We start from the raw sequence: 23308 nt of genomic DNA on the forward strand, positions 1-23308 counted from the left end.
TGGTTTTGGGATTTTTCTCTGTTTGCATTGTTGCATTATTGTAGTTTCTTTACCTTACAATATAATGCATAAGTCAATTATTGTCATGATTTAGCTCTAAATAAATTCAATTAAATTGGAATTTAATTGAAGTGAATCATGAACAAAAATAAACTCAAAATTCTGATGCATTTATAACTTACTTGCTGTGTAAAACATCTCCAAAGACTACCCCTTTCACCAGATTAATGTTGCTTTAACTACTCATTAACAGCTAATAGGTGTCACTGTAAGAGACGATTCAGTGCAAATGTTTCATATAGAATTTCACAGAAAAGTGCCACTTGTGAAATGACAACTGATATTTTAAAATTATTTTGAATCTTCTTTTTTGTAGTAACAATAATAGCAATAACTGTATAATTGGATTGGATACTGTAGTGGATATTCTATCTATCTATCTATCTATCTATCTATCTATCTATCTATCTATCTATCTATCTATCTATCTATCTATCTATCTATCTATCTATCTATCTATCTATCTATCTATCTATCTATCTATCTATCTATCTATCTATCTATCTATCTATCTATCTATCTATCTATCTATCTATCTATCTATCTATCTATCAACATGGAGCAAAAAAATAAAGAAAGCGGGATTATGTGAGAATAAAAATACTGGTACGATGTCACTGAAATCAGGCAAATAGATGTCCTGTGTTCAATCGTAGCTTCCATCTCCTCGCTTCCGGGTCTTCGTCACCTGCCTTCTCGAGCTGTTACAGGTATAGGAGTCTTAAAAATGTTGCTGCTCCCTCCGATTGAATTGGTTACATTTTGGTTGATTTGGTGATACTCGTGTTTTTGTAGAGATCACCTGCGGATTGTTTCCTCTGAAGTTTTCCTTCCATCGATTGCTGGTATGTTTTAATATTGTGCCGTATTTTACGTTTATTTTACATCGCAGTAAACAGGTGTAGTTATAGGTCGTAGTTGCAGAGAATCGGGAGAAGCCGTTTGATCGGTATGTAACTTTGATTTTTCACGGTCTTAGCATTATTTCTGTCACAATAGTCTTTTACTGTAAATGCTAAATTTACCGTGCATTCACAACATGTCTGGCCCTGGGTGGGCGGCTGACAGCATTACAGTGGAGCCGCTACTGTTTCTCTGGCATACACTAAGAGAAGTGCAGGTGCTTTGCCTTTATGCTTTGTATTCTCCCTTCTTTCGTTCGGGAATTATTCAATTCGAGCAGTTTGTGTTTATAACAACTTCCCAGTACTGTTGTTTGTACTTGTGTATGTACATTTGGTTTTTGAACGAACGTTTCATTTGTAAATTGATAATATACAGTCCTGATCAAAAGTTTATGACCACTAGAAAAATGGTTATAAAAAAAAGAAAAGAAAAATTATTTGCATGGTTTGATCTTAACAAGGTTAACGTGGAGCTTCAACATACAAACAGAAATGGGAATGAGACAAAACAGTTTTTGAGCATGCGATGTATTGAAAACAACAGGCTGATCAAAAGTTTCCGACCACATGCCTTTATAAGGCCAAATCTGTGCAAAAATGTGGATTCATTGTCATTTTTTGATAAGTAACTTTTGAGGTCCGCCGTCATTTTGGTGTGTTCGTGTTACATCATTCCCTTTTACTCGCACTGCCACACACGCAACAACAAAAAAAAAAAAAAAAAAAAAAACCCCACAAAACCCCCCCACACAGGAACATTGTATGTGTGCCTTGCTGTCCAACAGGTGCAGTAGTTGGTGATCCATTTTGCTTTTCCGTTTGTGCTCTATCCTTTCATTATATTCTCCGTTTTTCTCCCTCATTCCTTTTTCTTTCTTTATCCCTGCTGTCAGTGCTTGGATATGGCCATATTATTCATGTAAAGTAATAACAGAAGCAAAACGAATGGAAATGAACAGATTATGACTGCAAAATCTGCGGGACCGGACAAAAAACATTATTATTTTTATAGATAAATTAATAATTTGTTTCCTTTAATCAGGGGCTGAAGGAATAAAGTGGAAGTGAGTGGGTGCCTTAGTGGTGGTACCAGTTTATGTACCCGTTGTTTGAGCTGCACCGTAGTGTGTCTGCACCTGTATGTGCAAGTGAGCCACACGTGTGAGTTGGTGGCTTTTCTGGACTTGTTCTCGTCTGGCATCCCATTCACCTATAAGCCACAGCTCTGAATTGACAGTACATGTGCAATTGCAATTGCTCTTTTAATTTGATAAGTTTTAAGTGGATGTCAATAAATTGTTTATTTTACACTCAGGGCCCTATTTCAGGAAGCCGGTTTAGTGCAAACTCTGAGTAAGTATACCCTGAGTGAACGAAAACTCTGGGTTTTCGGTTTCACAAAGCGAGTTTAGATTGATCCTGAGTGAGTTACTATGACGACACACTCCGTGAAGCTAACCTGCCCCCTAGCAGGTTTACTTCAACTAACCCTGACTTTCTCCGCCTCTTTGTCAGAAACCTGACTGTAGGAAGTGTCGGACATGGCGTGCCCCTTCCTTGAAGAGCCAGTAGATGAAGCCCAAATTCTCCGCAGAGCTCTCCGCCGGGAGAGAGTGATTAGAGCACGTTTGGACATTTTATCATTTCCTGATGATTTTCTGTGTGAATGTTACCGTTTTTCAGCACAATCTATAATTTATTTGAATAACATCCTCAGGCCTAATATTACTCATGTAACACATCGCGGACATCCTCTCAGTTCTATTCATATTATTTGTATTGGACTTCGTTTTTTGCAAACGGGAGCTTTCTGTATAACATTGGTGACGCTGAGCACGTTTCCAAGGCTACCGTCTGTCGGGCAGTCAGGAATGTTACAGTTGCACTGAAACGTCTCCTGCACTCGTCTGTGGTGTTCCCCGGTCATAGACCCACAAGATTTATCAAAGAGGGTTTCCACAAAATTGCAGGTATCAGGATGAACAAAACTTAATTCATGATGTGGTGATACTTGAACTACTACTTAAATTTTACATTTATTTTCACGGTTCCCAGGCGTGATTGGCTGTACAGATGGCACTCACATTCCAATCATTGCTCCTTCAGTAAATGAAGGAGACTATGTGAACAGGAAGTCTTTCCACAGCATTAATGTACAGGTACATAGCTCCCTGTAGCATTTCAAACTAACAAATTATTTATTATAGTAATGGATGCTAATTTGCGTTCTCTGCACTGTGAAGATCATATATGATGCTGCCAACATTATCACAAATGTGGAAGCCAAGTGGACAGGCTCTGTGAGTGGTGGTGGAGGACCCCCACCTGTTTTTCGGGCCTCCGCTTTTTTTCTGTTTGCTATAACGGGTCACATTTGAGCATACAGAGTAAGCAAATATTTACTTGTAATGTGCTCAGATAATTTCAATAAGTGCTTACAGAAAGAAAATTAATGTAGCCTCTAACTGCAATTGATTTACATCGGACAAACAGACCAAGCACTATGGCTCATAATACAATTACACCTTACCTGTTTGGACTATATTTTTATATTTCATTTTTACTTGCTGCCAGGAACGTTTGGGGTCTGTTGGGTTGCACCTGCGCTCACATCACATCACGAAATAAAATGTATAAAATATAAAATAAAATAACATATAATAAAATAACGTGTTAAATGGGTGGAAATCCCTAGATCAATGTTTAAATTAACACTCACGCATTGACTCTGTCGGCTATGTTTTGCCATGCATGCTCCCTTTGTTTTGCAGCTGAGGCTGTGTTACTTTTTTTCCGCAAAATTTGCATGTTATCGGCATATGCTGCCATCAGAATTTCGGCCTCAAGCGCTGTAAGATACATTGACCGCGCCTTCTTTCCCTCCGTCTCCATGGTGACTCGCTTAATCTGTGCTCCACTGATCAGGGCTTTATGTATCCTCGTGCGTGCGCTTAACTTGGGGTTAAAGCAACTCCGCGTTGACTGAACTAATTGTTATCAGCCTTTCTGAAACCGAATATTCCGAGTTGGACAGTTCGGGGTTACTCAACCCTGAGTATCGTTTTTCACTCTGAGTTTTCTAAACCGGCTTCCTGAAATAGGGCCCAGAATCCGGTTCTCCGAACACACCTGCTGTTGACGATTAGTACAGCTGGATGAAGTAATGTGAGATCACTGGGTGTAGTAAAAGGGGCTACGCATCGATAGTAGAAACATTGATCGGCAACCCTCTGATTGGTCGGCGAAAATGTCGAAGGAGAGCGCTCGGTATTTTTCGGCAGCAGAGCAAGAACTCCTGAGTGAGGGATTTCAGGAGTTTCAGAGTTTAATCAGAACGCAAGGGAACACTGCAAAGGCTGCAAAAGCAAGGAGAGAGGGCTGGCAGAAAGTTACTGACAAATTAAACTCGTAAGTAATTTAATAATAACAATAATAATGGAGTGGATTGATACAGCGCTTTTCAAGGCACCCAAAGCGCTTTACAATGCCACTATTCATTCACTCTCACATTCACACACTGGTGGAGGCAGCTACAGTTGTAGCCACAGCTGCCCTGGGGCAGACTGACAGAAGCGAGGCTGCCATATCGCGCCATCGGCCCCTCTGGCCAACACCAGTAGGCGGTAGGGTAGATTTATTATATTACACTATATTATCCAATATTATATTACATTATATTATATTATGTTATATTATATCCCCTTTCACATTAGAGCCACAACAGGACCCACTAGAACATGGGAACAAGTAAAAGTGAAATATAAGAATATTCTACAGAATGGTAATATTTATCACTTATATATATAAACTGTTTGTTTGTTCATAACAGCAACCAAGAAAAGGGCAGAGCAACAAAAGACAGGTGGTGGTCCTGCACCCCCTCGTCAACAAGTTGGTTAAGTAAATAATACCCTCACGGGAATATCGATATCTCTCAATGAGCACACTGTCTCGCTGAGCTAAAGGATCCTGTCTGTCCTGCAATATACGCTGGATTCTGAGGACTCTCCTTATCAATCTTGCACCTTCCGCAGTGGGTGGCTCGCGTATACGGACAGGACATGGCTGCGACAGGCTTCCCAAATCCACCTTCGCTTTTATAGCCGTGGTCTCTCATCTTGATTACACGAAGTAATTTACAATTACTACTCTGAAATATGAATTACATCTGTAATAATCACATACATGTAATAGAATGTTAATAGTACATTTCCCTTTTTTAGGAAATGACCTGTATGTATCTGTGTGAAATCAATAACAGGATCAAGTGCTGCATTATCTTTAGTTACATTGATGTTATTTATTTAAGGTGAAACAGTGGTGGAATATCGCTGTTGCTTTCGTATGAATGAAGCGGACATACCTGCATGGCCGCGATCTAATCCTGTTTACATAAAGTAAACCTGCTCCCGAGCAGGTTTACGCTTACGGCTCTGCTGCTATGGCAGCAAGTCCCGGATGAGCTTCGGGGAACCGAACGATCCAAGATCACGCGAAATCGTCAACAATCAAATCCAGCTAACTTACTTAGCGAGGTACGAAGAACGGGGGCCTGTTCTTCGTACCTCGCTAAGTAAGTTAGCTGAAACTCCTGAAATCCCTCAATCAAGAGTTCTTGCTCTGTTGCCGGAAAATACCGAGCGCGCCCCTTCGACATTTTCGCCGACCAATCAGCGGGTTGCCGATCAATGTTTCTACTATCGATGCGTAGCCCCTTTTACGACACCCAGTGATGTCACATTACTGCGTCCAGCTGTACTAATCGTCAACAACAGGTGTGTTCGGGGAACCGGATTAGCGAGCTCACGGTTAGCGCGATGGTTTGGTCTTGGATGTGTCATTTGATCTTGGATGTAGTGAGCGACGTACGAAGAACGGGCCCCAGGTCTGTTATAGACATGAATAAATAAACAGATAAATAGAGAATTTATAGGTTGGGGTTATCTTGGAAATAGCAAGTCTGTTTGGTGCAGTATCGCATTCAGATTATGACTGCAAAATCTGCAAAACGGGACAAAAAACATGCATGAATTATATTGTTTTTGCCTGCAAGGCAGTGAAGACAGGGATGGGGAACTCAAAGTATTGTCCTTTTGAGTCTCAGGTTTAAGTAGCAGCTTTACTAATATTGACCTGTGACTATTTCATGGATTCAGTGCAGCTGCTGAATAGATCACCTTCAGTGTCATTAAAAACACTGATAATGTTACTTAGGACAAAAACACATCATAGTTAATTAAGGCTGTTTTAATAAGGTTAAAGTTTTACCCAGTTATGATACAGCAAAACTAATTTTATATTTGGTAAATGTATATATTCTTAAGTAATTTAATAACAACAATTAAATTACTTAAGAATTTGTAAGTAATTTTGTAAAGTTTTGTATTAGGAAAATTTGTAAATGCATTGTTCTTTAGTTTCAGTTTGTGTATATTATGAAAACAATCTTGCCATGCTGTTGCATCACTTATTCAATCAATCTTGCTTCCTGCAGCCTTTCTGACCTTGTAAATAACATAAACATAGATGAATAACATAAATACATAAATAATGAAGACATGGAACAAATCTGTGTCATGTCATTTATGTTTATTCTTTACAGAACTTTTTAAAACTTCCTTTTGGAAACTCTTTTTTTTCTGTTTCATCAAATCTGTGTTGACATTTTGACAGAATAGTAAAGAATGAGTGTCCAAAGAGCACATTTGCTTGTCATACCTAACAGTTACTGTTTGTTTGTTTTTTCTTAATGTATTTGTTTTCCAAAGTTATTTCTTTTTACATTTTTCCTAGTGGCTTTTTAAAAAAAAAATTGTCACATTTAAACAAAACTAAATGTCAGTGTTCCTGTATTCAGCTCCTTATTTTTACATGTCCACTAAAATCCTTGAGCCAAACATCCAGCCATTTCCATCACCTCTGCAATAACACTAGCTCTTCCATCTTTTAGCACTTACCCTTACTCATCCCCTGACTAGCATCTGTTTATGATAAGATCTGGTTCCACTCACCTCCTTTTGTTCTACTTACCTTCTCTTGCTTTTTTGCTTTTTTTTTTTTTTGTACCTTAATCGACTTTTGTTTTTAAAACTTCTACTTATTGTTGGACTTCTCCTTTTTTGTTTTTGTTCCTGACTGTTCCCAGTCTATGCCTTCTGGCTGACTTCACCCTCTCTGAAAGAACCTTTTCTACCGCATCTTCAATAGCAGGTAAACTATTTGAACTTTTGCTCTAAACGTATTGTTTATATATCTGCCTATTCCTAGCCATTTTGTTGTTTGATTAGAAATTACAATTTATCTTTCAGTTTTTCTTCGTGGTCATGGATGATTTTGTGCGAAACAAACTGACTGAATGGGATCTACAAAAGTGGATGGATAAATTTGAAGGTAAGGTATTACTATGCATCACTGATGAGCACAGATTTTAAACAATATTGATGTGATGCAGTGTTTAACACGTCAGTTTGGCAAGCGAAAGGTCACTGGATTGTTTCCAGCTGGAGATTTGGGTCTGTATCAGGAAGAGCATATTGTCTTTCTTCTATTGGGGCGACCGTGGCTCAGGGGGTTGGGTATGTGCATCTGTAACCGGAAGGTCGCTGGTTCAAAATCCCCGGGCTCTCTGTCCTGGTCATTGTGTCCTTGGGCGTGTGTGAATACGAGAGTGAATGAATAGTGAATAGTGTCCTGGTTGTATACAATAAGTTCACCTGAAACCTTGGCTGATTGTTACCTACACACGTTTTCACACCTTGGCTCGTGGGATTATGTAGAGGATCAACAGGGAGCTCTTGACCCCGTTGGGGGACACTCCCCTAGGACTTAAATCTGGGACTCTCCACCATTTGGCCCTAGAACTGAAGAAGCTTCCCGGATGAGAGGTGAAACGTCTTCAAGCAACTTAAAAAAGTCCAGACACTTTACTTTCTAAGCTCTTTAGACTACAATGACCTGGATGACTGAGAACCTTCACAGACATGTGTAGTAATTTTTAAATGATTTGCACTTCTGCATTACTAAGATTTATTTAATTACAGATGAAGAAATTACAGAGGAAAGCTTTTATGAACTTAATGATGAACTCATTGATAAATTGATTCCAAAAGTTGGACCAGGATTAAAGTTCAAGAAGAGATTCAAGCAGTTAAAGGTAATTTTACTGTATGCAATTTAATATTTCTTATTGTACATTGTAACATTTGGTCTGATAAATCTCAATTTATGCAAATCTGTGTTAAAATTACATTGGTATCTGCAAATAACAGATTAAAACAGAACTATTTACCGGGCCTCTTTTGTTGTTGCTAGGAAAAACAAAGTGCAAATGAGGAAACAGTCAATTTATCTGCTAAAGTAAGTTAGATACAATTTTGCTATAACTGGCTAAGATCAATGATAGCAATTATGTATTTCAGTTATTTTGCACTGATTTTTTGTATTCACTATTAACAGGAGCAAGAAGATGCACCTGAATTAGATCGGGTAAGAATTATATATGTACACACACATTAGGGATGCACCGATACCGGTATCTGGTATCGGCCTCGATACCACATTTTCTAAAGTACTCGTACTCGTTAAAAGTCCCCCGATACCAGGGACCGATACCATGGTCTGAGACCTATCTGTGTTGAGCGGCATGTAAAGGGTTAATCACAGGTGCCGAGTGCCCGCCCCCAGGCCCCGGCTGCAGTTCAGAGCAGGGAGAAGGCGAGGCGAGACATATCAGCCGTGTGGAACTATTTTAAAGTGAATGAAGACAACAAAACAAAGGTGGATTGCAAATTGTTCTCAGCGAAATTGTCCAGAGGCTCAAAAGGTAGCGCATTTAACACAAGTAATTTAATCAAGCACCTAAAATCCCAACACGACAACGAGTACAAAGAGTTTACCCACGCTTATTTACCCATGCTTATTAGCACAGAGGAGCATAGCTGATGCTATAGCAGTGGGACGGAAAATAGTTGGGCATTTTAAACATTCCGCCTTAACCTACTCCCGCCTCGAGGACATTCAGGGACAGCTCAACCAACCAATAAAGAGACTGCAGCAGGACGTACAGACGCGCTGGAACAGCACGTATTACATGCTCCAGTCCCTCATTGAGCAAAAGCGAGTGCTGGGGTGTATGTGTCCGAGCATGAACTCTCTGACTATCTCACCGCTCACCAATGGGCTCTTATGGAGACGACTGTTGCCATCCTCACCCCCTTTGAGGAACTAACTACAAAAGTGAGCAGCTACGATGCACTAGCCTCTGATGTCATGCCAGCTGTGACTGTGCTAGTGAGACTTCTAAACAGAGAAACAGACGAGGACCACGGCGTCAAGACAATGAAAGCAACCTTACTGGCAGCTGTCAAGAAGTGCTTCAGTGACGTCGAGAACAACCCACTGTACTTCATCGCCACCATATTTGACCCAAGGTAAAGTCTGTGTGCTATAGGTATTCAATGATAAACTACAGTACTAAATGTAAGATTATTTTACATCTGAAATATTATATATTTGTAACTAAAATACACGAATACATGAATATGTTGCATACAACATGCTTTTCATTTTAAATAAATGTTCTTAATTCCAAACCAGTCCCTTGTTTTGTTTTTTTGGGTTTTTTTGTTAAATTATAGGACTAAAGCTGTTACCTGTAAATTTAAATCGTGTTTTTATTAAGTACTCGGTATCAGTATCGGTATCGGCGAGTACTGAAATGCAAGTACTCATACTCATACTCGTTTTTCAAAAAAGTGGTATCGGTGCATCCCTAATACACACACACACACACATATATATAATCTCATGCATTAATATGTACATTGATCCCCAGGTTTTGCCATCCACAAGTGGTAAAGGTAAGATGTATGCCATCTTATTTATTACAAGCAGTATTGAGCAGTATTTTCAAGACAACAGTCACTTGGACAGAATAATATCATTGAAATTAAATATTAAATTTGACTCCTGAGCAAATCCCAGAGAACAAAGTTGTATATTTATCCTTTTCTTTAAATATTTTTCTATCCAATTAGGAAAGAGAAAGTTCGACCTACCGGACGAGTCCAGCAAATTGCAACCACCAGCTAAACGACAACGTAGCTCCCAACCATTGGGTATTTCTCTCTAAACATTGGCCATTAAACAAATCTGCCATTTTTTAATGTATTGGTTTATTGGCGTAAAAGTATGTTATTAAAATTTACTTTTGAAGAGGCAACAACATGAGTGCTACATATACCATAATTAAAGTTACCATATTGTGTGCCTGATACATTACATTCACACAGGCCCTCCCAGGCCCCCATACCTGGGAGGGCCTGAGATGCTCCCAGAGAGGGAAGACCCGACGGGACAAACGTGCATTCCCACTCTCATGCACACATATACACATACTCTGCACTCACCCAATATGGAGACAAACAGAAAAGGACACTGTACACACACCCACACTCCCCAAACATACTCTATATCCCAGGTCCAGGTACCCTGGCCCCCGAACTGGAGTTACTCTTGCTGAGACTGGCAGGAGCTGAACCACTAACCCTGAAGTGGTAGCTTAGTGAGCTGTGATTGGCAGGGCTGGGTTTACTCATATTTCTCCTCTTCCAGCCTATGGGCTGGTTAATGGGTCCTAAATGTCATTTGTATGAATGTAGATTAATGACAGTTGAAAGCTTCAGGCCGGAGGATCCTTTCAGTATCTTTGCTATTCTCAGGATTGCGCTCTAACACATAGAGCTCACATGGTGTTTCTGGGATCTGTTGTAGTCACCCTCCCAGTTTGGGCATTACTGCCCTGAGTGCTCTGATTACCATGGTGGGGACCACTCTGCTTTCACCCTTCACATCTTATAAAGTTCTTCTCTCAGCCCTTGGAATTTCTCAAGCTTCTCGTTTTACTTCTTCCTAATGACATCATATCTTGATATAGTTACATCTATCACTACAGCCAGTCTTTTTGCTCCATCTCCAGGCTTGGTGGGGCTGCTGTTCTTATATTCCTCCAGTGCTACTTAGCGTACACCTTGTATGGTTTACTGAAGAAGGACATCTGGCTTGTCCTCCTGGCCTCTATCTTTCTGGTGTACCTCTTCAGGTGGCTAGTGAAGGCTATGAGTCTTTGCTTCAGGCATGGGTAGCCTGCTGTACTTCTTAAGCATCCCTTTCTTCATCACACCTTTCTGGAGCTCTTATAATTGGCTAACTTCCATCCTTGCTGCCTTGATCTTGGCCTCTAGTCTCCTTTTTCATGGAGGATACTGCTTCTTGTGGCCTTTTTTTTAATCTTGTATCCAAGCATCCCAAAGATCACTGCTTCTGTGGTGTAGATCAACTGGTTGGTTTCAGTGATGGTCATAGTAAAGATTATCCATAATGCTGCATTCAGTTCTTCTAGTAGACTGTCAGAGGATACATCTCATACTCTTGGTAATCAACCATGGAGGATCCAGGTTTCCAGCGTAGCCACAATATTTTCTTTAAGCTCAGCTGCTCTCGTACTCAATCCCTTCAATACACCAGTTGTTCTTGGAGTTCTGTGAGATCTGGTGATCATAAAATCCCCTCTGACCTGACGTGACCTGTCCCACCGTTGCCATAGCATTTGCGTTATACAGCATCAGTCTTGAGTTGTGTTAGCAGTTACTTCTCTTGGATGCTGGAACAATGAGATACTTGTTGTTTTACAATTAGTCTAGATGTTAGTCTAAACAGGTTTAATCAGATTGGTAAAGCTGTTGTTTGGTCAGCATATCTTAGTTGCACTGCAATGTAGCATGTGACAATTAAAAGCCACAGTTTAAAGATTAGGTGTGGCATATCGTCAAAGTAGCCATTCATTTTACCGTAATCCTTGAATCTCTCCCAAATTATGTCCTTTCATCTATTTTCTTACCATGGTAATTTCACCTTTCGCCATTCCTTTTTCACTCTTTTGGGAACTGCTGTCCCTCATGTACTTCTCTATGGTGGATGCTAGCAACATCAGCCTCCTGTGAGTGTGAGGGCTTGTTACTTGTTGGTGTCGGTGTCAGTTACCTTGACATATTTTGTTTCATTTATTGTAAGTGGATTTTTTTTCTCTTTCTCTCTTAGCTTTTCAGATTCATCTTTTCACCACTTCTTCCAGATCTGACAGTAGCTGAACCAAAAAGTGGGGGGTTTTCAATGAGTCCATGAAGCAAGACTGATCGAATGTGAGAATTAGAGAGATTACTTTGTGTAAGGTTACTGAGACAACTGGGGTGGATGATATTCTCCTTTATTTTTCTCAGGGATCTGTATGTGGTGCGGCTGTTTTGGTTGATATGCTTCTACAATGTCACATGGAGGTGGGACAGTGCAGTTAGACTGACAGACCAAGGTGGTGGACTACCGCCGAAAAGTCTTTGCCAGTGTAGTGCTAGGCACAGTCCAGCTATGAAATAAACCTTTTGACTCAGGAATAAAAATACAGCCATCGTAATCATCACAAAACACTGTACCAGCACTGTATGCTGCCAAAGATATTCTAGGTTGCATGGGAGTTTTCCAAACCAATCTATATGTGTCTTTTGGGATTCACCAGGGTATTTGATCCTGTGAGAAAAGTCTTTTGCGTCAAATTCAGATTTGGACTCGGATTAACAGTAGAAGATGGATGGATCCATAGGTTTATAGCTCTTGCTAAATAGTTGTTTACTTCTTTGCTTACAGAAGCAATCGTTCTGTCTGATGTAAAAAACATAATGAAATTCGTCCATGCCAGACTACACGAAAAAGACAAGCTCAGTGCTTTCCTGAAGTGAGTATTACGTTTGTTGTGTCTGTATAGCCATGTTAGAAAGCCATGTTTGTTTGTTTGCCAGCAAGTGATTCTAGAATCATAAATAATCATAGTAACATGGACATTCATTCCTTATTTAATTTGTAAGACTCAAGACCTTTTTACTATTACTTACTTTATTAGTTAGTTTAAAGTTGTATTGCTGACAGACAGGTTATAACAGAAAATGAATTCTTCCAATGCTTTTAGTGTGGATCACAATTAGTCTCACTTGGATTCGATTTAAGTCTGCCAGACTTTTATTCTGTATAGTACAGCTACTTTTATTTGCTGTTTATGGTATCCATAAATTTGAGGTAAAAATTTAACTCTTCAGCTACTAAATTTCTATAATTTTTTCTGAGATAGCATCTAAAAGATTGAGTTCTTAGCAAAAACAAAAGCTATAGAAACGTGAAAAGCATTGTGATGATTATTTGTGTAGTCAGTTGGATCAGTTAACCCATATTTACAATCTTATTTAACAGGAAAAAAATTAGTGATTTGGAGACAGACAAGAGGGAGCTGGTTGGTGTATTTGGTAAAACTGGGGCTGGAAAGAGTTCTCTGATAAATGCCATCATTGAAGAGAAGAACCTTTTGCCTTCTGGAAGTGTCAGTGCATGCACCTCAGTCATGATCAAAGTGGAGGCTAACATGCAAGGCTCTAACTATGAGGCAGACATTGAGTTCATCACACCAGAGGTAAAATTAGTTTTAGCTGCAGAAATATAATTTCTTAGTATTCTGGGTTTAGGCCCTTTTAATAAAACTGAGAAGCATTTTTGTTTTTTAGGAGTGGAAAGATGAGTTGTGGTCATCTCATCAGTTTCTTGGGGATAATGAAGACTGTGAAATGGATGTTGATAATGACTATCATGACATCAGTGAAAAGTTTTCAGCGCTCTATGGAGAAGAATGGAAAGGAAAGTCCTCTGAAGATCTCATGGATGGAAAATATTTCAGAGAAATTCCAGAATTTCTCCAAGGCAGGAGGAAGATTTTGTCATGTGAATCAGTAAGACATCACCGCTCTATTACTTACTGACGCATTCTTGCAGGGGTGATGTATTCAGGATGGTATAATTTACATACAGCTTTGGTTTCAGTAATCCTCAACTGTGCAACTTAACTAGTGTGCCCAATATACATCACATGTATGAGACCATTGTCCACTAACTAAAAATCTGTTGTATTTTGTTATATTATCTGTCATTAGTTCATAGTTTCTTTTTAGCCCTGCAATGGACAGGCAACCCTGTCCAGGGTGTACCCCAATTTGCCATATGGCAACTGGAATAGGTCTGTGCCCCCTTGTGACCCTAGATTGAATAAGTCGAAGAGAATGAATGGATGGATCTATCAACTTTTTCTATTTGAAAAGTTGGTTCAAAATTCAAGTACAGCTGAAGTATGTGTGTTTTTTGAGTCATTTTAATAAAAGTTGTCACATTTCAGGATTTTACTGCTGTTAAGATAAGATAAGATAAGATAACTCTTTATTGTCATTGCACAGTCATACATAGTACAGTAGTACAATGAAATTGGAAAAACTGTCCTACGTCGGCACTACATATAACACAACACGACACGATATGACACATCACAACGTAACAAACAACACAACACAGTATATTAACTTAGTATAAAAAAGAAGAATAAGTGTATGTGTATTGCACACTGTTAAATGTCACAACAGGTCAAATTTGATCTGACCAGTATCTAAGGGTTAAATTACACCAAAACAGTCCTACTCTGAACAAATGCAAATCTGTACTTGCAATGTGCATTGTTTAAGTTGAATTTAACTTTAGAGAAGAGGACAAGGTGCAAGAACCCAGACTTTAATAGTCTGATTCTGGGTTATGACTTTAAAATGTGCAACACAGTGAATGTGTGAAATAAATTAGGCCCACAATCCCATTTGTGCTCCCAATGTGATGCACTGATCTGGTATTAAAACCAGAGATTCTTACAAGGCTACTGTTTGGGGTCTTCCTAACATCAAAGCTGGTTGGGTTTGTAAGGAGTTCACATTTGCTTTAAAAACAGGAACAACATGCAAGTAAGTAAATATCTTAAAAATAAATGAAATATTTATTTTTCTTCTGTGTGCACTGTTTTTTAAAAAAATGTGCTTTTCTGTCATATTTTCTGCTGCTCTAATGGTTTAACTTGTAAAACACTTGTAGTGCTTAGAGTAATGATGTCTTACTTTTTTAAAATTATTGCAGGCTAAAGAACTCTCTGCAAGATGTGTCAAATACACAAGAAGTGACTCTAAACAGGGAAATGATAAAGATGTAAAGAAGTGGTACTGGCCTCTAGTGAAATGTGTGACTGTCAGGGTGCCAAACAATGATTTTCTCCAGCATGTCACACTTGTGGACCTTCCTGGAAATGGTGACCGTAACAAGAGTCGAGATAAAATGTGGAAACAAGTAATTTATTCACATATTCACTACTGTCTATTTTTAAATATGAAGTTTTGATAATAAGTTACTTACAGTTGAATTATAATATTCTTTCAGATTGTTGAAAATTGTTCTACTGTGTGGATTGTAACTGAGATTAATAGAGTAATCGCAGAAAAAGAAGCCTGGGAGATCCTGGAAAGTGCCAGCAGCTATATTGGAAATGGTGGCGAGTGTCGACAAATCCTATTTATCTGCACTAAGTCAGATCACATTGAAGATTCAGATGACCAGTAAGTATGACACAAAATGTGTATAGCTGTACACCCAATTCTGGAAAAGCTTTAGGTGTCAGACAGATGCGTCACAACAGGCTCTAGAATACTTCGGTATACCATAGAAGTTCAAGGTCAACTTAATAACTTCAAGCTACCAGTGACCAGTTCCAGTGGCTGTAAAATGAGCCCCAGTTTGCAATCCTCATGGTGCCACCTTCTTTCCAGAGAAGTGAGGTTTTCCCCTTATAACTCTTCAAACAAGCCATACTTGTTTAGTCTTTGTTCTAACCATATCATTGTGAACTTTGACATTTAGAATGCTAACTGAAGCCTGTAGAGCTTGACATGTAGCTCTTGATTGTTTTTTGTATTTCCCTGAATTTCACTGAGAATTTCAGTCTGACCTTCAGGTGAATTTTCTTAGATGGCCACTTATAGGATTGTCTCAACAACAACGTCTGCTTTTAAAGCGGTGCTCACTCGTTAATTAATTAATCAAGTACATTTTATCAGCAGTACCTAGCTGTTACGTACCCAGTAAGGGTGCACTTATTGCTTACTTAGAAAGGGTCTAGTTAGAGACTCCCCCTTACTGTCCAACTATATGTGCAAATATCTTTTCTTCTAGTTCAGCAGCTCAACGCCGGGACCTTATAGTTAAAAGAAACATGCAAGTCAAAGATGAAGTGAGGAAAGAATTCAGCAGGCTACACAAAATTAAGGTGAGCAAGCTGAAGAAAACTAACACAACAACTCTTTTTAATGTTAAGATTGTGTTCAAATGAAATCCATTTTCCCCAGAAACACTTCACTGTTGACCATTTCAAGGTCTTCACAGTGAGCTCCAAAGAGTTTCTAAAAAAGAAACGCTTAAATGCAGATGAAACTGGTAGGTAAAGTCTCCTTAAATGACAATATTATAGCTAAGAAATTTTTTTTTTTTTTTGCATTTTTTAACTGAAGCAAGAGTGAACGATTGGATTTAAATCAAAGTATGCACAGTCATGTAAAATTTCAGCATTCAAATTCCTTTTAACAGAAATACCCAAACTTCAGCAATTTTTGCAAGATCTCAATGACTGTCACTCAGAGACATTCAACTATGTGTCTGGAGCTTATGGGATTCTGTCTTTGATTCAAGGGGCCAACTGCAGAGGAGTGGTAAGTGGTAATAAATACTCAGATTTGTGATTAATATGTTTTTAAAGCTGTGTTTATTGAAAGTAAGTTTAGTAAAGTGTGTTCAGTTTCACTGGAAAATGACAAGGTGCACATGAAATGTGAATCTTAAAGACTTTTAGGAAAGCGCAACAGCAAAGTAAAAATACAACATTTTATAAAGCAGAATAAAACACAATTTTCAACTGCTTGAGAAAATAAAAGAAATTTACTCAGAAGGGAATTTTTAATCAAAGAATATTGGTATGATGTATGTTTTTAAACAGTTTCATTAAATCCTGAAAGCATGTTGTAAGTGAGGAGAGGGCCAGTAGAACAGTTCTTGCTATTGTGTTAGATGTTCTTACATTCTTAGACATGAATAAGAAAGTGCCAGGATAGCACTTCTCTAAGATAAGTTGCAGGTTGTGAATAATCCAATATTGGAAGTTGCATTGAGCGAGTAGTTGATGAATTAGTAATTTTGAATCTCAAAGTTCTGTCCAAACAAACCAAAAAATATTGCCCATACCTATTCCTTAATCTGAAATGCTGCTTTTTTTTTCTTTTTCTTTTTTTCGCTTGTATTTTTACTTTTGACTCGTTTGTGAAGCTCTTTTTAAAATTGATATAGTTTGATAAAAATTGTAACATGTTCTTTTTTTTTAAATTTATTTTAGGCTAGTAAAAAACATGTGTGTGGAGAACTTGAGAGAACAATGAGCCAACAACTTACGCAAGTCGCAAAAGCAATGGCAGAGGCCTATAGGACTTTTGAGAGATGCCTTAGCAAGGGAGTTGAAAGCTCCATCTGTTCATATGGACAAAAACTGAAGACCTTCTTGTATTATGTATGTATAAGCTAGTTCCATCAACACAAGGAACTTTGCATTTTATATGATTATGTGTTAAAATGTTCTCTACTTTGTTTCAGAGAAAGAAGGGTAGTGCTTTTCACTGGACACTAAAGCGTGTTGTTCAGAGTGGTGGCATCTACAAACAAAAAAAAGGGAAGCAAATAAACATTAACATGATGTTAGCTTCATACTTGATGGACAGCATTGATGAAGATTTCAGAAAGACCTTCCCGTAAGGATACACATTATATACCACACCTTTTAACAAATAAAAACATGAAATGGATATGTAAAAGTCAGTTTTAAAATAAAAAATTCTACTTCTGTCTGTTAAAAGCATCCTGTTTAAATGTTTCAGAAATGAAGTTAAATGCAGCGCATTTAATGGTGTAATTGAAACATTTTCACTTAACACCGATTTTTTGAATAAATACCACAAAGATGTTGAACTGCAGCTGAGATTTCTCAAGACAGAGGTAAAAGATTAAACTTCCCAATATTAGTGAAAACAGAAAAATAATGATTCATATATATATATATATATATATATATTTTTTTTTTTTTTTTTTTTTTTTTCTAAGGAGGAAAAAATCAAGGCAAAACTCAATAAAATCATCCGGACGCAGAAGAAAGATGTCTACAACAGTGTGACACAGAAAATTAAAGAAATTATGGAAGAAAGCTACATCAGTAATAAAGAGATTTATAAGTTGCCGCTACGATACATTTCTTTTTATCATGATTCTGCATCAAAAGTCTGACAGATGTTTTATGTCTTACTCTAGAGGCCGCAGCATTCAGAGGACCAGGCACACTGAACAACATGAGGGAGACTATTGAGAGACATGTGCACTCAAATAAGAACATGTTTGAGCGGGCAAAAAATACCATGTTGGAGAAGCTGAATGCCTTGATGGTTTGTTATATTTTATATTTAAACATATTTATATTTGAACACAATTTAAACCATACTGTTGCACATCAATTTTCCTTTGTCCAATATTTACACAATGCCTTTTTCTGTTTGAGTGGATATTATAAGAAAAGTGTTTCCTTGAGTACTTTCCTCAGTCCTAGCAACCTCCAACGCATCTTAAGTTGTGTTTTTTAAATGTATTTCTCACTGGTTCTTTGATAAGTGATTAAAAGTTTGGTACTATCTTAGCAATACATCCTAGAGACGCTGCAGAAAACGATGATGGAATCAATTGAACTCTCACTTAAGACTGATAACTGCTCACTTCCAGGTAAACATTTCTAAAGACAATAAATACAACTTCAACTTCACCAAAACCTGAATATCTTATTTTTAATATTTTTGACCTTTTTTGTTTGCTTGTTTTAGATTTTTCAACAGAGCTTTCAATGGTGAAGGAAAATTATGACAAACTTAAAAATAGCGCAGTCGTCAGATGAAGAAATGTCACTAACTGAGGGAATATCAAAAGGTCATATTTTGACTAGGAACTGATTCCACAATGTTACTAATGAGATTCTCAATTTCAATATTGTATTTGTTTTTTAAACATACAAATTTCAATACATATTTTAAGCAAATATGATTTCCATTCATGTTCCATGTTATGTTATGATTTTTAAGTATCTTTTCTATAGTTTTGAATTTTTTCAAGCACATGTTTTGTTTTCAATTTTATATTTAAGTGTTTTTTACTATTATTGTTATTATTGTACCAACGACAGTTTCTTTTCAAAATGTGTCCTACATTCATTCTACTTAAACACACTTAATGCAGTTCTGAAATCATGTCTTTGGTAACATCATTACCAAAGACATTATATTGTTGTGTTGATGCATTTTCTTTTTAATCTTGCAGCTTTTTGCAATTTTTTTTACTTTTGTCGGTAATAAGCAGAGATTTGTAGAGACTGTTTTCAAAAGTGTGTGAAAGAGTGAGGCAAGTTGGTTACTGTCAGTGGTAGCAGTGAAATTGTCCTTCAGTTAAAAGCAAATAAAAATGTATGTTCTCAGAAGAAGTTTAGTTAAAACAAATAAAAGCATGTAACCACAGAGAAGATGCAGTGATGTGGTGGAGGACATGCAGAGGGTGTGACTGAAGAGAATCCCAAGAATAGAGTAAAATGAGGCAGATCTGCTGTGGCGATCCCTAAACAGAAGCAGCTGAAAGAAGACGATAGCAGAGGTGTGGACTCGAGTCACATGACTTGGACTCGAGTCAGACTCGAGTCATTAATTTTATGACTTTAGACTTGACTTGAAAAAATGTTCTAAGACTTGTGACTTGACTTGGACTTTTACACCAATGACTTGGGACTTGAATTGGACTTGAACCGGTTTACTTGAAAAGACTTGATATTTTACCCCAAATATAAAATTTAACATGCATATTATATGGAGATTGAAAATGTGACGTCATTCACGGGTAGAACCGCAAAGGATTCTGGGAACTCGTGGCAAGCGGTACTAGCGCACGCAGGCTTTCAATTGAAATCAGTCACACAGCGATAAAAAGAAACACAAAAATGTCAAGAAGCTGTTGTATGATTAACTGCAATAGCCGGTCGCATGACAGCCACGGGAAGCCGACGAGTAAAGAGATCGGTTGTTATCGGATTATGTCGTTGAAGAGAAATTGTTCGAGCCATGTTTCCAAAGTAACAAAGACGCGACGGATGGTCTGGATTGCAGCCATTCAAAGATCAAATATAACGTCCCAGAACACTCCAGCTCACAGGTTAGTCTGCTCCAAGCATTTACACGAAGGTCAGTGTCTTTTAGTACTTAATACGTCATTTTCATAACATAATTGGTGATATAGGTTACAAGCAAGTCTGGCGCTGAACAGAAATGGTCGCGCTATGCTCCTTTATTTATTGTGCATAAATAGTGAATTGTCCTGACACAATATTGCGTTTCGCTTCTGTTATTATGGTACATTGACAAAAACATATACTTTTATTCACAGGATAAAACAGTTTTTTGTATCACTAATTGTCCAGTACGATTACAGCATACAGTATTATTGTCACTGCTACATTTCTGTGATGCGTACCAGAAATTATTTCCACTACTAATTAATTACCGTTGAGCTCAAAGGTCCTATTAATAAACGGTTAACGAATGTGTATTTATGACGACGATTTGTGAGACTGGTAAACTTATGATACATACGATGGTCTTTACTTTCTACACGGTGCATTTCAAGGTCCTGTACCCATCCGTCGGTAAACTGTACCTGGGCTTGTTGCAGTGACCTGAAGTTACTAAACTTCATGAGTGTATGCACTCACTCCAAGAACCGTATGATTATAAATATGCATATAAATATGCTAAGATGAGATAGCTGACTTCATCTAACTAGCAAATGTTTTCCAGGCTACGTTGGTGATGCAGTTTTTTTTAATATGTATGATATTTTTGTCATGCGATTTTAAAGCCGGTCCTACAACCGCATCCAAGAATAACATGCAGCTTATCTCAGAACTGTCGGTGAAAATTATTCTTGGAGCTAGGTTTAATTGAGCTGCATTTTAAAGAGGTGCAATTTCACAATTTGTGTATATTTTCTAAGTTCACTATTTTGTCATGTGTTGAGAAAAACACAGATTAAAAAATTACATGGTCTAATATTTACATTTAGCATAACTGCAACATTATTTTTTCGTTTTTTTTTTAAAGACTCGAAAGGACTTGAAATTCAAAGTTTCAGACTTGTGACTTGACTCGGACTTTTACACCAGTGACTTGAGACTCGACTCTGACTTGCCTGACATTACTTGAGACTTGACTTGAGACTTGAGGATAAAGACTTGAGACTTACTTGAGACTTGCAAAACAATGACTTGGTCCCACCTCTGGACGATAGTTTCACATGTATCTTCCTTTTCAACAATTGCTCTTTATTTATCTATGTTGTTGCAATTCTCTTACAAAAGTCAGTAAGGTTTTAGAGTAAGTGTCCAAGTAGAACAGTTATAACAGTTTTGGCAAGTTTCTTTTAATATTTTTTATTCATTGGTCACAGAGCTGAGACATACTCCACAATAATGGTCTTGAATTAAAAGTTTTTAAGGACAAATATTTGCTTATTGTACGATGATGGTTCATATCAATGACCACATGAGAAATGTTGCAAAATAGAAGAAACTGTTAAACTATGACGAAAATTACATCATTCAGCTATTTGCAACTTTTTTTTTTGTTTTATTTAGTTCAATCTGCTCTAAATCTAAAGGTGTGCATGTATTTGATATTGTATACTGTTCGATAAAACATTAGTAAAGGTGCAAATTGTGAGAGGGTAACTTTTGTTGCCAACCTTCTTTTTGTGTTATTCTTCCAGAAAAGGTTAGTTTTACATGAAGAAATTTTTTTTAAATCAAGATATACCACAACTTCACTTCAGAAATAAGGGCCGAGAGATTTCAAAACAGAACTGATCCAGGCCTTTTAGTGTTTTGGGTGTGGACTGTTTTCCCTGCTTCGTTTGTGTCATGGTCCTGGGTCGTTGACCCAGCGTTTTGTTTTGTGATTATTTCCCTCTGTCTAGTTATTCTGTGTCCTCCCCCCTTGTGTCCGGTTCGGGTTCTAGATTTCCTGTTTTGTTCTGAAAGTCTGTGTCTGTTGTCATTGTGTTCAGCTTGTGTCCTCCAGTCATCATGTGTATTCAGATCAGCTGTTCTTCCCTCCTGTGTGCGATTACCTGATTACCTTGTGTGTGTATATTTAGTGGGTGTCGGTCTGTGTTTGTTGTCGGCTCGTCTGCGTTCATCCATGTATCACTGCGTTAATCTACATTCATCTGCGTTCTATGGTGTTCCTGTCTCTGCGTCTCTCTGCCCCGCACCCCTTTGTATGGTCCCAGGTTTGTCACTTAGTTTCTCCCAGTTTAGGTTTCCGTTTGTAATTACTCGTGCTTCATTGCCTGTTTTTGCCACTACCACCCTGTAAATAAAACGTCATTCGTATCATCAGTTTGCTGCATTTTGGGTCCTCCTTTTCCTCCACACCACACGGCTCCCTCCCCCAGCCGTGACAGTTTGATTCTTGTGCTTGTTTTCATGTCTGAAGAGGAGGACAGAAGCAGAGGTTAATTATGTGTACGAGAAACAATTTGCTTAATGCAAATTTTCCTGTACCTCTGGGAAGTTTTGCATTAAGTAGATTTGTGTATGAGAACAAAATGTAAATGGAAAAGTGGCAGGATTTGATCTTTAGTTCAGTTTCATTTTCTTTTAATCAGAAACTGAAAGTCACTCAGTCTTGTTGTCATTTCATTAAGAACATGACACCTTTTTGCCCTCAGCAGATTTTCTTATCTATGGCGTTATTTTTGTGCCACTGTTCTGAGCGTAGTAAAAAAAAATTTGCAGGCACAAGTGTTGCATTTTGAGGAGAAATTTATTTTGAGCAAAGAAAAGCTAATTTTGAGTGAACAAAATTCACTGTTGCGTGCAAAAAAATTATTTCGGTGTTTGCTATTATCCACACACACACACAATAGCAGCCCCTTCTGCTCAGTTTTTGCATTTACGCTTGCTCGCAATGTGTTGCTCGTGTTCTCAACATTTCTGCCCGTGTGCATTCAACTCTTTCTGTACACCGTTATATTTGTGCCAGAAAACCAGCCAATCTCAAACTTGGATGCAAAAAAATCTGATTGGCTGTTTTGGTCTCCAATCAGCTCGAAATGACGAGATGCAATATCCCAGAATGCATTTCCTCCAAAACTCAAATGAGGCAGTGGCAGAGGAACGCATAGTAGCGGAGTTTGAAATATTATTCTTTCTGGATCACAAAATAAACTTTTAAGATATTTTCAGGCAAGAATGTTGCAGTGTAAACTTCAAA

At 37.9% G+C, this 23308-nt stretch overlaps 1 protein-coding gene across 4 annotated transcripts; it reads left to right on the forward strand.

Annotated features, from left to right (window-relative positions):
* Window positions 1-616: 616 nt before the first annotated feature.
* Window positions 617-22431, forward strand: LOC113018027 (nuclear GTPase SLIP-GC-like). 4 transcript variants are annotated; one of them, XM_026161105.2, is made up of 23 exons: window positions 617-905; window positions 7111-7175; window positions 7274-7355; window positions 8006-8118; window positions 8277-8321; window positions 8421-8450; window positions 9799-9823; window positions 10001-10081; window positions 12663-12750; window positions 13260-13476; window positions 13568-13789; window positions 15006-15212; window positions 15303-15478; window positions 16092-16185; window positions 16265-16352; window positions 16503-16624; window positions 17302-17472; window positions 17556-17710; window positions 17837-17954; window positions 18060-18168; window positions 18264-18394; window positions 18644-18725; window positions 18824-22431. In XM_026161105.2, exons 3-23 carry the CDS (start codon window positions 7289-7291, stop codon window positions 18892-18894), a joined length of 2412 nt encoding a protein of 803 aa, XP_026016890.1. In that variant the 5' UTR covers window positions 617-905; window positions 7111-7175; window positions 7274-7288; the 3' UTR covers window positions 18895-22431. The 4 variants fall into 4 exon arrangements, with proteins under 4 accessions (XP_026016890.1, XP_080156408.1, XP_080156407.1 ...); XM_080300282.1 differs by having other exon boundaries at window positions 7111-7355; XM_080300281.1 differs by lacking the exon at window positions 617-905 and having other exon boundaries at window positions 6435-7175.
* Window positions 22432-23308: the final 877 nt, after the last annotated feature.

Source organism: Astatotilapia calliptera, chromosome 4, assembly GCF_964374335.1.
Source record: "Astatotilapia calliptera chromosome 4, fAstCal68.1, whole genome shotgun sequence".
Taxonomy (NCBI): Eukaryota; Metazoa; Chordata; class Actinopteri; order Cichliformes; family Cichlidae; genus Astatotilapia; species Astatotilapia calliptera.

Coding starts and splice junctions, on each gene's coding strand:
- LOC113018027 (XM_080300282.1), top strand. CDS start 7,289: ATGGATGATTTTGTGCGAAACAAACTGACTGAATGGGATCTACAAAAG. Junction 8,119..8,276: donor AGAGATTCAAGCAGTTAAAG/GTAATTTTACTG, acceptor TGTTGTTGCTAG/GAAAAACAAAGTGCAAATGA. Junction 16,186..16,264: donor GCAGGCTACACAAAATTAAG/GTGAGCAAGCTG, acceptor CATTTTCCCCAG/AAACACTTCACTGTTGACCA.